This window comes from Pan paniscus, chromosome 5 (assembly GCF_029289425.2).
Source record: "Pan paniscus chromosome 5, NHGRI_mPanPan1-v2.0_pri, whole genome shotgun sequence".
NCBI lineage: Eukaryota > Metazoa > Chordata > Mammalia > Primates > Hominidae > Pan > Pan paniscus.
In genome coordinates, this window is record NC_073254.2 from 30903538 (window position 1) to 30917247 (window position 13710).

The window sequence follows — 13710 nt, forward strand, 5'->3', positions numbered from 1 at the left end:
GCATTACTGCAATACAGAAAGAGTTTAATAAATGCAGAGCCAGCTAACAGGAGACTGGAGTTTTATTACTCAAATCAGTCTCCCCGAAAATTCAGAGACCAGGCTTTTTTAAGGATAATTTGGTGGGCAGGAACTAGGGAGTGGGGAATGCTGGTCCATCAGAATGGGGGGACTGACTGAAACATATCTCTAACACCAATCTTAGGTTTTCAATAGTGATGTTATTCATAGGAGCAACTGGGGAGGTTGGGAATCTTATGGCCTCTGGCTACATGATGCCTGAGCCATGATTTGTAATCTGTAGCTACTTTTTTAGTTTTACAAAGGTGCGCTGGTCCCCAAGCCAGGAGGGGGTTTGTTTTGGGAACGTGCTGTTCTCATCTTTGTTTCAAAGTTAAACTATAAACTCAATTCCTCCCATAGTTAGCTCAACCTACACCCAGGAATGAACAAGGACACCTTGGCGGTTAAAAGCAAGATGGAGTCAGTTAGGTCAGATTTCTTTCACTGTTGTCATTTTCCTATGTCAGATTTTTCTGTCATAATTTTTGCAAAGCCAGTTTTAGAAGAATCAGGGACTCAGGCTGACTCTAACAGGAGTATGATTTTGTGTCAGAGAAGAGGGCAGTTATAGAGGAATGTTCCAGAGGGAGAGGGAATGGAATGTGTAAAATGAACTTCTCTGTCTATTCTAATAAAAGGAGGGCTAGCCAGAAAGAAAGAGAACCAGAGGGAAAGAGCAAGGACAACCTACAGAAGCTTCTCCTTTAAGACCATGTATGAAACAATGAATAAAGCCCTCATCCACGCTGGCAGATGCTTAACAAGGTCAGTTTCTCTTCCCTTTAAGGATAATAATTTAAAAATAATCATACCATCTAGTAATTATATTTTACCTCTATTTAATCTTTAAAAGATCAGAATTAGGTTTCCTTTCCGTACTTCGCAAATAAGCAGCACATCTGGCCAGCTCCCAAGAATTCGTCAAGGGTTATAAACATTGCATGGGCTGGACTAATTGTGGCTACTTTCATTCTCTCTGATAAGTTTCATTTCCTTCCCTGAAACTTCATGAACTTCCTTTGGGGTATAGCTAATGAAAGCATGTGGGATGAGCTGAGACCTTTATCATCTTCAGACATTTGTGTTAAATTGAATATTGTGATGTATCTTTTATGGTCAGCTTTATCACATGCTAGCTCAAGGAGGACAGTTGCTAGCTCAGTTCGAGGCTGCAGAAAAATGGAAGAGAATGAAAGATGATTCTTGCCTTTGTGCAGTTAGCATTCTAGTTTGAAAATACAAACACAATGCACATAATGTAACATGTGACTACAAATCTGTAACTATCATGCATTGAGCAACTACTATGGGACAGACATTGTGCTTACATAAACATACACACTTTAATTCTCACAAAAACCAGGGAGGAGATAGGGTTAACCCCCCCTGCTGCCCCCACCCCTTTTATGAGAAAACTGAGACTTAGAGAAATTGACTCCCCAAAGGTCACCTAGCTAGACAGTGGTGGAACCAGGTTTCAAACTCAGGCAGAGATGTTCCAGGACAAAAGCAGCTTCAGTGAATAGTTGTAGCAAATTTTAAGGACTGAGAAATTTATATTGAATTTTTCTGCGGCCTTAGGCAAGTTATTTCATTTATAGGAGCCTCGTTTTTCCTTATCTGTGAAATGGCTCTTTCTTCATTGGGTTGTTCTGAGAGTGAATGAGATGATGCATGAAGCCCGGCAGCACATTTCAAATGTATAATAAAAGCTCGGTAAGGTCAATAAGTGAATCAATGAACTTACATCACTGGTAACCCCTCGAACTCACATCACTGGTAACCCTCAGAGGGGACTCAGGCTCCTCAAATCTCAGGATCTGCGTCGACTACAGACCTCACTGTTTTTCTTAAACAAAAATCCTGAAATCCAGGCTGGGCGCAGCGGCTCACGCCAGTAGTCCCAACACTGGGAAGCTGAGGCGGGAGCATTGCTTGAACCCAGTAGTTCAAGACCAGCCTGGGCAACACAGTGAGACCTTGTCTCTTAACAAGTCCAAAGGGAATCATGGCCTCCACAATCCCAGTACAGCTAAACAGTTAACTGCCCACGTTCTTTTCCTTAATTCTATACACCCTCCCTGGGGTTTCTGGTTCTTTGGCAAGTGAGAGACGTGCCCCTCAGCACTGGGTGAGCACACCGGGCTTGAATTTTAAAAAAGGAGAATCCGCCGGGCACGGTGGCTCACGCCTGTAATCCCAGCACTTTGGGAGGCCGAGGCAGGCGGATCACTTGAGGTCAGGAGCTCGAGACCAGCTTGGGCAATATGGTGAAACCCCGCCTCTAGGAAATAATTTTTAAAATAAGCTGGGTGTGGCGGCGTGCGCCTGTACTCGAGGAGGCTGAGGCATGAGAATCGTTTGAGCCCAGGAAGTCGAGGCTGCCATGAGCGGCGATAGCGCCACTGCACTCCAGCCTGAGCGACAGTGAGACTGTCTCAAAAAAAAAAAAAAAAGTAAAAGCTCTCAGGGAGCGACTTTTCCCTTGGATAAGGCAGGCACACGCTAAGTCCCCTCTCCATCGGGGACCTTGGGGACAAACAGAACGGTGCGCATTTCCCTCCCCCGTCCCCATTCGGTCACTGCCACGGGCTGTACACCTGCGGGGGAAGGACGGGGCGGGGGCGCGAGGAGGAAGGGCTTCGCCGCCAGTCTGTCCCTAACCAGTCTGCCTCTCAGCCCCTGCCCGAGGCGGAGGCGGTGCCCGGGGCGGGCCAAGCGTGACCGCGGGTCGGCGGGGCGTGTTTAAGATCGCGGCGTGCGCACCCGGCCCACGCCAGCTCCCGGCCGCGGCACAGCAGCCCCGGCGCTCCCCGCGCCGCCCCGCGCAGGCGCCCCCGCCCCGCCGTCGCCGCCGCAGCCAGGAGCCGCTGCACCATGCCCCGCATAGATGCGGACCTCAAGCTGGACTTCAAGGATGTCCTGCTCCGACCTAAGCGGAGCAGCCTCAAGAGCCGAGCCGAGGTGGGGGACGTTCGGAAGTCGCAGTGGGGTGGGATTTTTTTTTCCGGGTGGCGCGGGGCAAGTGGGTGGAAGGGGGTGGCACCGGGTTACCCTGCCTGCTTTGGTGTTTGAGACTGGGGCGCTGCGCCCCCGTTCCCGCGCCCCAGCACCTGCCAGGACGTGAGGTGTCTTTAAGGGCGGTGATACGGGGGCCCATGAAATTCTCTACACGTCGGTCCCGTTGGGTGGCCTAGGGGAAGTTTACAGTGAAACTCGACCACAGATGAGCAGAGATCCAGTGGCCAGTTGGTTTAGAAGAATAGGGGTACGAGGGCGCTTATAGCAAGAAAAGGAAACTGGAGCTAGGGGAGAGAGGACGAGAAAAACAACTGCAGATCCCGGTGATTTTTGGCAGCGTCTCCTAGTGCTGAGAATTGCTGCTGCTTTCGCTTCGGGTCCGGCGGTGGAACTTCGCGAACGCGTGTGAAAAACCAGAACCCAGGGCACAAGTTCAGGGTTTCCTTTCTGAGTTTGGCGGCCTTGCTGGCAGTGGGGCTTGGGGACTCAGCGGTACTGGACAGCCCGCGGTCCCAGCCTAGCCCTGGAGAAGCGTTTCGAAAGCTTTGGGGTGTGAGAGGTGGGGGCGAATTGGAAGCCTCGGGCATTTCCCTGGTTCTGCCTGGGTGTACTCAAATCCTAAGGAACAGGTGGAGACCGGACTGGAAATAGCCTGAGGCTGGGGGAAGGGAGGCCAGTCCCTGGAGGATAAACTAGTTGCCTGAAAGGCAGAGTGCCCCGGGGTGGTGTGCGCTGGTGACTGGCTTTGCTGAGAGCTGGAGAGGAAGGTGAGGAAACTGGACACGGCTGAAGGCTGGGGCTGAAGGAGTAAACACGAGGAGGCTGGGCCAACCTGCACAGCTCCGTCCACTCAGCTCCACAAACAAGACCATAAATAAATCCCCTCAGCAAAGAAGTCCGCTGCCCACTCCGGTGCCAGGCCTAACTGCAGTGCCTGGGGCTGCCAGCCGAGGGCTTGCTTGGATTGGGGAAGCCTCCGCGTTAGCCAATGACTAAACCAAGTGGCATTCTGTAAGCAGCAGCATTGGCTGGTTTGGAGCCCGGCAGGACTGGAGGAGGTGGGGGAGGAATGATTAAAGCTTATCGCCCCAGATTGGGTGACCCTGTGCCTGTCCTTCATGACCTTTCAGGTGCTGAAAAGGGGGCCTTCTTGGAACAAAAACAGTTTGGAGGGCAGGCCTGGGCCTCTGGAAGCATGAGCTGTAGCCAATTCCTAAGGCAAGACCAAGATGAAATAGGGGGATTCTGGATATGCTAATAATTTGGTGGCCTCAATATTCTTTAAATATTCAAAATGTATTTAGAAGAGACAAACTCATTTTTCAGAAAATTGGATGTTCAAACAAAGATATACCTATTTTCTGAACCAGAAAACATGTTGAGAAGGTAAAATATTGAACATTAATGTAATAGGGCCAGGCACAGTAGCTCACACCTGTAATCCCAGCACTTTAGGAACCTGAGGTGGAAGGATTGCTTGAGGCCAGGAGTTCGAGGCCAGCCTAGGCAACAAAGCAAGACCTCAGGTCTACAAAAATTTAAAAAATCAGCCAGGGCAGTTGTGCACACCTCTAGTCCCAGCTATTTGGAAGGCTGAGGCAGGAGGATGGCTTGAGCCCAGGAGCTGGAGATTACAACAAAAATTTAAAAAATTAGGGCAGTGTTGCTCACCTGTAGTCCCAGCTACTTGGAAGGCTGAGGCGGGAGGATGGCTTGAGCCCAGGAGTTGGAGGTTACAGTGAGCTATGATGGTGCCACTGCACTTCAGCCTGGACAACCCTGTCTCTAAAGCTAAAATGAAATTTATGTAATAGAATGAATTACTCCTTCTCGGGGAATACTATCACATCATGCGACAATGTCATGCAACACTTGGCTTCATAATTTGGGCAGATTGTAACTACTAATGTTCCAGTTTGGGATGGCATCTTTGCAATCTTCATGTACACATTGCAGTGAGAACTCAGTGCCCTTGAGGAGTCTCTTTTGTATTTTTATGTTCGTGGGAGTTTGCCAGCCACAGGCCTGGAGACTCAGTTTAACCAGCATTGCCTTTCTAATCGGTTGCCGTGATGGTTTAGCTCCCTGATGCGTGAGGCTGCTGACTGGCTGGCCACCCCCATGATCTGACTTTACTTGCCTCAGTGGCGTTGAGGGATCTAGTTAGGCCTCCCTAATCCCCTCTCAATGTTTTCTCAGTTTGCTTGTTGATGCCTGAAATTTTTCATAGGCAGATAAAAACTTTTCCTTGCACAATCAGAAGCTTAAAATATGTGCATCCTGGCAGAAGTAGTATCTGGAGGCAAATTGGAAACTGAAGGATAGATGACCGACATTGAGCCTAACAGCGGATTTGTACAGAGCCAGGAAAGAGAACGTACACCCTGGGAGTAGAGTCTGGCTGGGGGAGGAGGGTTTTGACAGCTGATGATGGGCTTATCCTCGTGACAGTTTTGCTAAGAGCCAGGCCCAGCAATGGATCATCAGGCTATAGCAGGAAACGGACAGTAAGAGTGATCTCCCCCTCAGAAGCTTCAGGACTCCTGCAAGGACATTTCCACCAGCCTTCCATAAATGAACATGAATGAGATGAATCTGAGGTCACCTCTGAAAGGCAAAGAATACAGATAGCAGTGGCCCAGGTGGCCTTCGCCTGGATTCTCCAGGGAGGCATTCATCTCTCAAATGTCCAGCCCCTGGCATGGAAGAATAAAGCGCCACAGGGTCATGTGGGGACATTTGGATAATCTTTTTCTGAGAAGTGATGAGTTTGTGGATTGAGACAAGACCTTTGTTTTCATCTGTTACGCTGGGGAGCCTGCATTCTCCCTGAGTGTTTTCTTCCTTAGTACCCATTTCTGGCTCTAACATTCTACTGTAGTCCTTAAGCTAGTAAGAATGTACTTATTTATTTATTTATTTAGAGATGGAGTCTCACTCTGTAACCCAGGCTGGAGTGCAGTGGTGTGATCTTGGCTCGCTGCAACCTCCGCCTCCTGAGTTCAAGCGATTCTCCTTCCTCAGGCTCCCGAGAAGCTGGGATTACAGGCACCCACCACACTCTGCTAATTTTGGGTAGAGATGGGGTTTCACCGTGTTGGCCAGGCTGGTCTTGAACTCTTGACTTCAGGTGATCCACCTGCCTCAGACTCCCAAAGTGCCGGGATTACAGGTGTGAGCCACCGCACCCAGCTGATAAGAATTAAAACAAAAACAAAAAATAAACTCCTAAAAAACTTATTAATAAATTATCAGGCATTGAAGAGAATCACAGCAAATTACTCATTTTGTTCTAGGACAGAGAAGACACAACAGATGTTCAGTCTGCTTAAAACTTCATAGCAGTTTTTTCCCCAGCAGTCCAGTGAGAAGAGTTCTGGTCTAGCTTTCACCGTCTGCTACTGGTTGGCCTGAGGGGGATGAGAACGTGGCAGAGTGGCTGGGAGGAAGGATACCTGTGTTTTAGTCCAAGCTCTGTCACTAATTACTTTTTTTTTGTTTTTTTTTACCTTCGCCTGTATGCTGGTTTCCTGGGGCTGCTGTAACTGAGGACCACATACTTGGTGGCTTAAGTAACAAGAATTTATTATCTTACAGTTCTGGAAGGTAGCAGTCCCAGTCCAAGATGTTGGCAGGGTTGATTCCTTCTGAGGGCCGGGAGGGAGAATCTGTTTCTTGCCCTTCTCCCAGCTTCTGCTGGTTTGCTGACAGTTGTCCCCAATCTCTGCCTTCATCTCCACATGAGGTTCTCCCTATGTGTGCATCTGTGTCCAAATTTCTCCTTTTTATTTTATTTTATTTTATTTTTTTGAGAAGGAGTTTCGCTCTTGTTGCCCAGGCTAGAGTACAATGGCGTGATCTTGTCTCACCGCAACCTCCGCCTCCCAGGTTCAAGCAATTCTCCTGCCTCAGCCTCCCGAGTAACTGGGATTATAGGCATGCACCACCATGCCCAACTAATTTTGTATTTTTAGTAGAGACAGGGTTTCTCCTTGTTGGTCAGGCTGGTCTTGAACTCTTGACCTCAGGTGATTCGCCTGCCTCGGCCTCTTAAAGTGCTGTGATTATGTGCCCGGAAATTTATCCTTTTTATAAGAACATCAGTCATATTGGACGAGGGCTCACCCTCTTGATCTCACCTTAGCTTGATCATCTGCAATGACTCTATTAACTAAGTAAGGTCACATTTACAGGTACTGGAGGTTAGGGCTTCAACATTTTGGGGGCGGGGGGGAGACATAATTCAACCCATAACAGACAGCCTTTGTAAATTTTGCTTTGGAAAATTAAAGAGTTTGGCGCTGTTCTGAGTCATGAGTGCGTTAGAATCGCCTGGGGAAACACTCCAAAATACACATAATATGTCCAGCACAAAGGTGGTGATTCATGAAGTTTGAGGCAGCTGGAGCACGAGTATTTTGGAACCAGTTCTAAGAGGATTCTGATGTGTACCCGGGTGTGCTGGACCAGCCCCTGAAGCCCTTTCCATTTGTGGAACCCTGCGGCTCGCTGGTAGCACTGCAGCTGGGCATGAGCTTCTCACGAGCCTGATAACTGATGGTGAGGCTTTCAGGGCTTGGATCCACATTCAGAGGTCTGGGCTGGGGCCACCAAACACTGCAAAAGGCTGGGGGCCACCAAACACTGCAAAAGGCTGGGGGCCAGAACACAGTGTTCTTACGTTTTAGCCAGCCGTTAGTTTATCCCACGCTTTTTGAGCCACTAGGACTACAAAGTTGGAAGACGTCCCTGTACTCAGACAGGTGTTACAGCTAATGAGCGATCTATACAATAGATTATGTAATAAAATACAATATGTAAAAGAATTGCTTTACTCGGTACCATCTGTAGATCTAGGAAAAGGAGCCTCTGTCCTGGGTCCCACGTCTGCCCCCCAAATTGCATCCCTCCTCACTGGGCAGGGCCTGTGGGCTATGCTGTTCCTTAGGCCACGCTCCAAGTACTCAGGATCCTGGATATTCTTCCCCAAGTAACTCTGAGCTGATTCTAAGGCCTGCATGGGCCTCTTGCCCTGGTGTGTTTCCAAGGGCCACCCATGATGCTAGTGTGCTCACCTCCAACCCAGAGTGGCCAAGTGGCAGTTGTTTATGGAAAAGTACGTGGGTATGCACAGAGCTTTGTGTGCCGACTGAAGGTGGGGGCCTTTTCCTCTGTGCACACGTAAAGATTTGGGTGAGAAGGGAAGAGGGGTGGACTGGGGGCCAGGGCCGGCTCCCCGCTACCATGTTCTGGTGCCTTTCTGGTTGTGAATGAAATTGTTTTTTTTTTTAGGGTAGGAGGTTAGAACCTATTTTATGTAGCAGTTTGTTCGTTGGACTTATCACATTGAATTATTTAGGAATGTGGTAGGTGGGCCTCTATTTGTACTTTTTTTTTTGTTTTTTTTGAGACAAGGTCTCACTCTGTCACTCAGGCTGGCATGCAGTAGCATGATCATGGCTCACTGCAGCCTCAGCCTCCGGTGTTCAATCAATCCTCCCACCTCAGCCTCCTGAGTAGCTAGGACTACAGGCTCGCGCCACCCAAGCCTGGCTAGTTTTTTCTATTTTGTGTAGAGATGGGGTTTCACCATGTTGCCCAGGCTGGTCTTGAACTGAGCTCAAGCAATCTGCCTGCCTCAGCCTCCCACGGTACTGGGATTACAGGTGTGAGCTACCACGCCAGCCCATTTGCACTTTTGAGCCCCTGACATGTTGGGTGGCAGGACTGGCTTTAATGAAGGCCTGTTAGAGAGCAGCAGAGATGTGTGTTTGTGGGTGGGGGAGGGGACTTTGTTACTTTATGTTCCCTTTCAGGTCAGGCTTAGACAGGGAATCTAATCTATATTTGGCGTATTGGCCGGCTGTGCCAGACTAAGTGCCAAGTGTTGTTCCTGGGAGGCTGAAATATTTAAAATATTTATCTCTGCTAGTGAACAACTGGCCTGGGTTATGTGTGTGTGTCTGGGTGGATAAAGTTGGGGAAGATCATTTTATTTCTCATTCTTAGAATTAACGATGGCAAAGAGCTAGCTCATAAAAAGGACTGGAAATGAGGGGAAGCGTTTACTGTTAAGGCTGCCCTTTTCCATGAAGAGCTCTGCATTTTGTGTCCTGCTGATAGGTTTTGGAGTGCCAAGAAAAACCCATTGTGATCTCAGCCGGGTGCAGAGTGTAGCAGCTAGCCCCATGCCTGTTGGAGGATAGAAGAGTAATTTGAGACCAAGGAATTGATTGTTTCAAGCCTGCCAAGCCAAATGTTACAGAGCCATTAGCCACACACAGGGTTGCTATGGGTAGGTCCCTTCAGTTCTCTTTCAGAATGTCGCTATAAACGTGCTCCACTGAAGTAGAACCCAGAGTCATCAGGAAGGAAGTGGAGAAAGGGACGCGCCACTGCGTAGGTTCGTGCACTTCCAGCATCTCATTTCTCCTCACTGATGGCTGTGTGAGGCCTGTGCAGTCATGTTTATGACATCATTCACCCAGGACGCCTTCTGGACACAGAACCCGGTGTTGAGAAGCACGAGAAATGTAAAGGCTAAAGGGCCAGAGCCGTCCCATGGTGTTTTCTGACTTAATGCTGATCGCAAAGTGAAAGTTGCCTCAAGTGAAAAAAATGAGAGGAGCATCTAGGTAAACACTGGCAGAAAATGACTCTTGCTGGTGTAATTCATGAAGCCAGGGTTAATGTAGGTCTAAGTTACTGCAGAAGCATAAGATTCATACCTGTGCTCCTCTGGCCAGTTCCCCTTGGGGAAGCACCCACTTCTAATGTAGTTTGTGTCTATCGGAGTCCAGCCAGAGAAACAAACAATGCTGACTGTTTAAAACATGGAATTGAATGCGGGGCATTCTGACACAACTGAGGATATTAAGGGCACCCCAGAGATCAGCAACAGCAAGAAGCCACCCCTTCCTTAGGGTGAGGGTCAGAGGGAGAAGACAGTGCTCTGGAGCCCAGGAAGGGACTGGGCTCGCTTAGGGAAAGCTGGAACAAGGAATACGCAGGCCTCTCTGGTCAGAGGATCCAGGCCCGGAGGCAACCCAGCTGCTCTGGAGAAGCTGTCTAAGGCAGAGGGGTTCTGGGAGAACTACCCTGACTTCCCCCCACCTCTGCCTGCCACTGTCCTCCAGTTTCCCACCCAGTGTCCTCCATTGGCCCATCCCAGCCAGAAATGAACTTGAGAAACGGAGCCTGTAGCAGGTAGCCTTCCTGGGATAAGAGCAGGCTGAGGATGGTGGGTGGGCAGACAGGCTGGCATCTGCCGTGGGTCAGAGAAGTAATTTGGACTCTTCTAGCTCTTGGTGAGTTCCTGGCTCTATCTAGCACGTGGCTTCTGTCAAGCCCACCCTTGTGACTGTGTTGTTCTGGATTGCCGATAGCAAGGTTAGTCCTACATGCCCCGATCTTGAAGTTGCAGGAGAATTGGAGCCCCCCCACCTCCCCACCCAGCTGCTTGCAATTCAAAGGAACAAGTGTTGATATGCAGGAACATATGGTTGCAATGTACTTTCCACCAGCTTTTTGAAAGATCCTCATAATTAAAGCAGCCGTGGAGGGTAAAAGGCGAAGGGATTAATTGTGTGGCGCTCACTGCAGGGTGAATTTGGAGTGTGTCTCTAGGTGAAAGGTAAGAAGTGAAGGGATTGTTCCAGGAGGAGGGCCATGGTTGGCAAGGAAGAGTGGAGCAGATGCTCCCAGGAGGGGAATGGTTTCTATAGGGCTTGGAGGTGGGGCAAAGATAACATGTATGTGGGTCTTTAGGGAAGTGGATAGAAGGCGGCAGTGGGGTTGGAGAGGCTGGGAAAGTAGGAGAGAGCTTCCGATTCCGAGGCTTGTCTTAACGGCGGAATTTCCGCTCTGGTGTCTTTGGAATACCTGTCTTTGACCCCTAAGAGAATCCAGGGACCTTTGTCTTGTTCCTACTCGCTCCAAACTCCAGAAATTCTGCACATTTCACATAAGAGCAAAGCACTCATTTCTTTCCCTTTTTCTTTCTTTTTTTTGGCCAACAGGTGGATCTTGAACGCACCTTCACGTTTCGAAATTCAAAGCAGACCTACTCAGGGATTCCCATCATCGTGGCCAACATGGACACTGTGGGCACGTTTGAGATGGCAGCCGTGATGTCACAGGTGAGGTGGTAGGCTTTTGTTTTTTCCCTTTGCTGCTCACACTGTGGACAGGTTTTCAGGAGCCGACCCTGGCTTTATTCAGACACAAGGAAGAGTAGAAATGTGAGCTGCTTTGGGTCATTCTCTGTCTTTCCCTTCAATCAGAAAGTGGACGGTGTCTGGACTTTGGGTTCAATGAGATGGTCTAGATCTGCATCCATTGCTTCCGTGAAAATGACTGTGATGGTTTTGGAAATTAGAGATACAAAAAGAAGCTAGACAACATGAAGAGTGCCATATTGCAGAAAAGTGACAACCCCTTTAAAATTAAGCCAGAGCTGCTTTGTATGCAGTCTGTGCTGCAGCATTTACTGTATAATTATGTTGAATACGTGTATCGAGCGCTTATGTATGAAACACTGCAGATAATGTATTTCTTTTTTTTTTTTTAAGACAGAGTCTCACTGTGTCACCCAGGCTGGAGTGCAGTGACGTGATCTTGGCTCACTGCAACATTCGCCTCCCTGGTTCAAACAATCCTCCTGCCTCAGCCTCCCAAGTAGCTAGGACTACAGGCACATGCCACCATGCCCAGCTAATTTTTGTATTTTTAGTGGAGATGGGGTTTCACCGTGTTGGCCAAGCTGGCCTTGAACTCCTGACCTCAGGTGATCCGCCTGCCTTGGCCTACCCAAGTGCTGGGATTACAGGCATGAGTTACCATGCCCAGCCTGTATCTCTTAATTCTTGACGCAACTCAACAAGATAGGTTCCTTTTACAGATGAGGAAACTGAGGCAGAGAGGGGAGGGGTAGGTCACTTGCCCTAGGCCCTCAGCCAGATGTATACAGAGAGAGAATCAGGATTCCAACCCAAACTGACTCTAGAATCTAAGGAATTTACCCCTGAACTTAAATGGATGATCACATTACAAGCTCAAAGTCTCTTTTAGCCAACTACACCAGCCTAATTTTCTGTAAAGAGGGTAGCTAATATCCTTGCTTTGGCTGGGCATAGTGGCTCACACCTGTAATCCCAGGATTTGAGGAGGTGGAGGCAGGTGGATTGCTTGAGCTCAGGAGTTCAAGACCAGACTGGGCAACATGGCAAAGCATCATTTCTACAAAAAAATATGAAAATTGGCCAGGTGTGGTGGTGTGAGCCTGTAGTCCCAGCTACTCGGGAGGCTGAGGTGGGAAGATCACTTGAGCTGGGAGGCGGAGGTTGCAGTGAGCCAAGATTGAGCCACTGCACTCCAGCCTGGGTGACAGAGCAAGAAGACCCTGTCTCAAAAAAAAAAAAAAAAAAAAAATTCATTGTATAGATCAATCTGAGAAGTACTGTTTGTTAAAATAAAATTTAAAAAAAATTTTAAATGGTGTTCTGGCTTTGGGAAAAATAAAGGAAAACCCGTTTGTGGGCAGGACATTTATGGGTGAGGTGCAGAGCATCTTCTGCATCCTAGATGTGGAATGTCTGCTGCACTCAGGGGTTCTGTTTTTCCTGTGGATAATGCCTGCCAAGTGAAAAGATAAATCCAATTAGTTGAGAGAGCTTCTCACTGTGGGCAGCAAGTCTAACCACAGGAGACACTGAGATTCATTATTAGCCAGTGATTCGACGGAAAAGATTCTCAAATAAATTATGAGCTCCCAAAATGGAGTAGGGGTGGTCTGTCGGATTCCGTGATCACTTGCATTGTCTGTCAGACCTCAGCCCCTACTGAGCGTTGGGCCAGAGGCTAATAAATTAATTGCTAAGGAACTGGTATTTTTTTCTGCTCACCCTTTCCCTGCTCTGCTCTGTCATCAGCCATTGCTACTAATGAATTATGTGTTAGTATAAAAGTGAGAGGAACCAGGAAGCAATCAAGTCTGATTAATTCACATAATAGATTATAGTCCAGGAAAAACCTAGGACTTGCTGTGCTCTTCCCATTTTCCTAGGAAGTCTCCCTGCTAACAGAATAGCATAGACTGGTGTAGCTAACCATGGGTGGCTACTGTGAATTTTCCGTTTCTAGGATCCATAGAACTAGCACAAGTTACTAAAGTCATAGAAGTTTAGAATGAGAAGTTGTACATGGGGACATAGGTAGCCCCAGAGAAGTTAGGTGGGAGGCTTCTGTTAAAGGGCAAGGTGTCCAATCTCCATAGTCAGATCCAAGTTTGACTCTGGCCTTTGCCTCTTCCTCGCCATGCAGTTGTTACATTTTGTAATTTTTTTTTTTTTTTTTTGAGATGGAGTTTCACTCTTGTTGCCCAGGCTGGAGTGCAATGGCACCATCTTGGCTCACCGCAACCTCCATCTCCCAGGTTCAAGTGATTCTCCTGCCTCAGCCTCCTGAGTAGCTGGGATTACAGGTGCTCTACCATGCCCGGCTAATTTTTTGTATTTAGTAGAGATGGGGTTTCACCATGTTAGTCAGGCTGGTTTTGAACTCCTGACCTCAGGTGATCCACCCACCTCAGCCTCCCCAAATGCTGGGATTACAGGAATGTGCCACCAC

At 48.4% G+C, this 13710-nt stretch overlaps 1 protein-coding gene across 1 annotated transcript in view; it reads left to right on the top strand.

Annotated features, from left to right (window-relative positions):
- Positions 1-2250: 2250 nt before the first annotated feature.
- Positions 2251-13710, top strand: part of GMPR (guanosine monophosphate reductase) — a 56697-nt gene continuing 45237 nt past the window's right edge. Inside the window, exons 1-2 of the mRNA XM_008976819.4 lie at positions 2251-3027; positions 11103-11222. Of these exons, the coding sequence (XP_008975067.2) occupies positions 2941-3027; positions 11103-11222 (207 nt within the window). The 5' untranslated portion in view covers positions 2251-2940. The remainder of the gene's footprint in view (positions 3028-11102; positions 11223-13710) is intronic.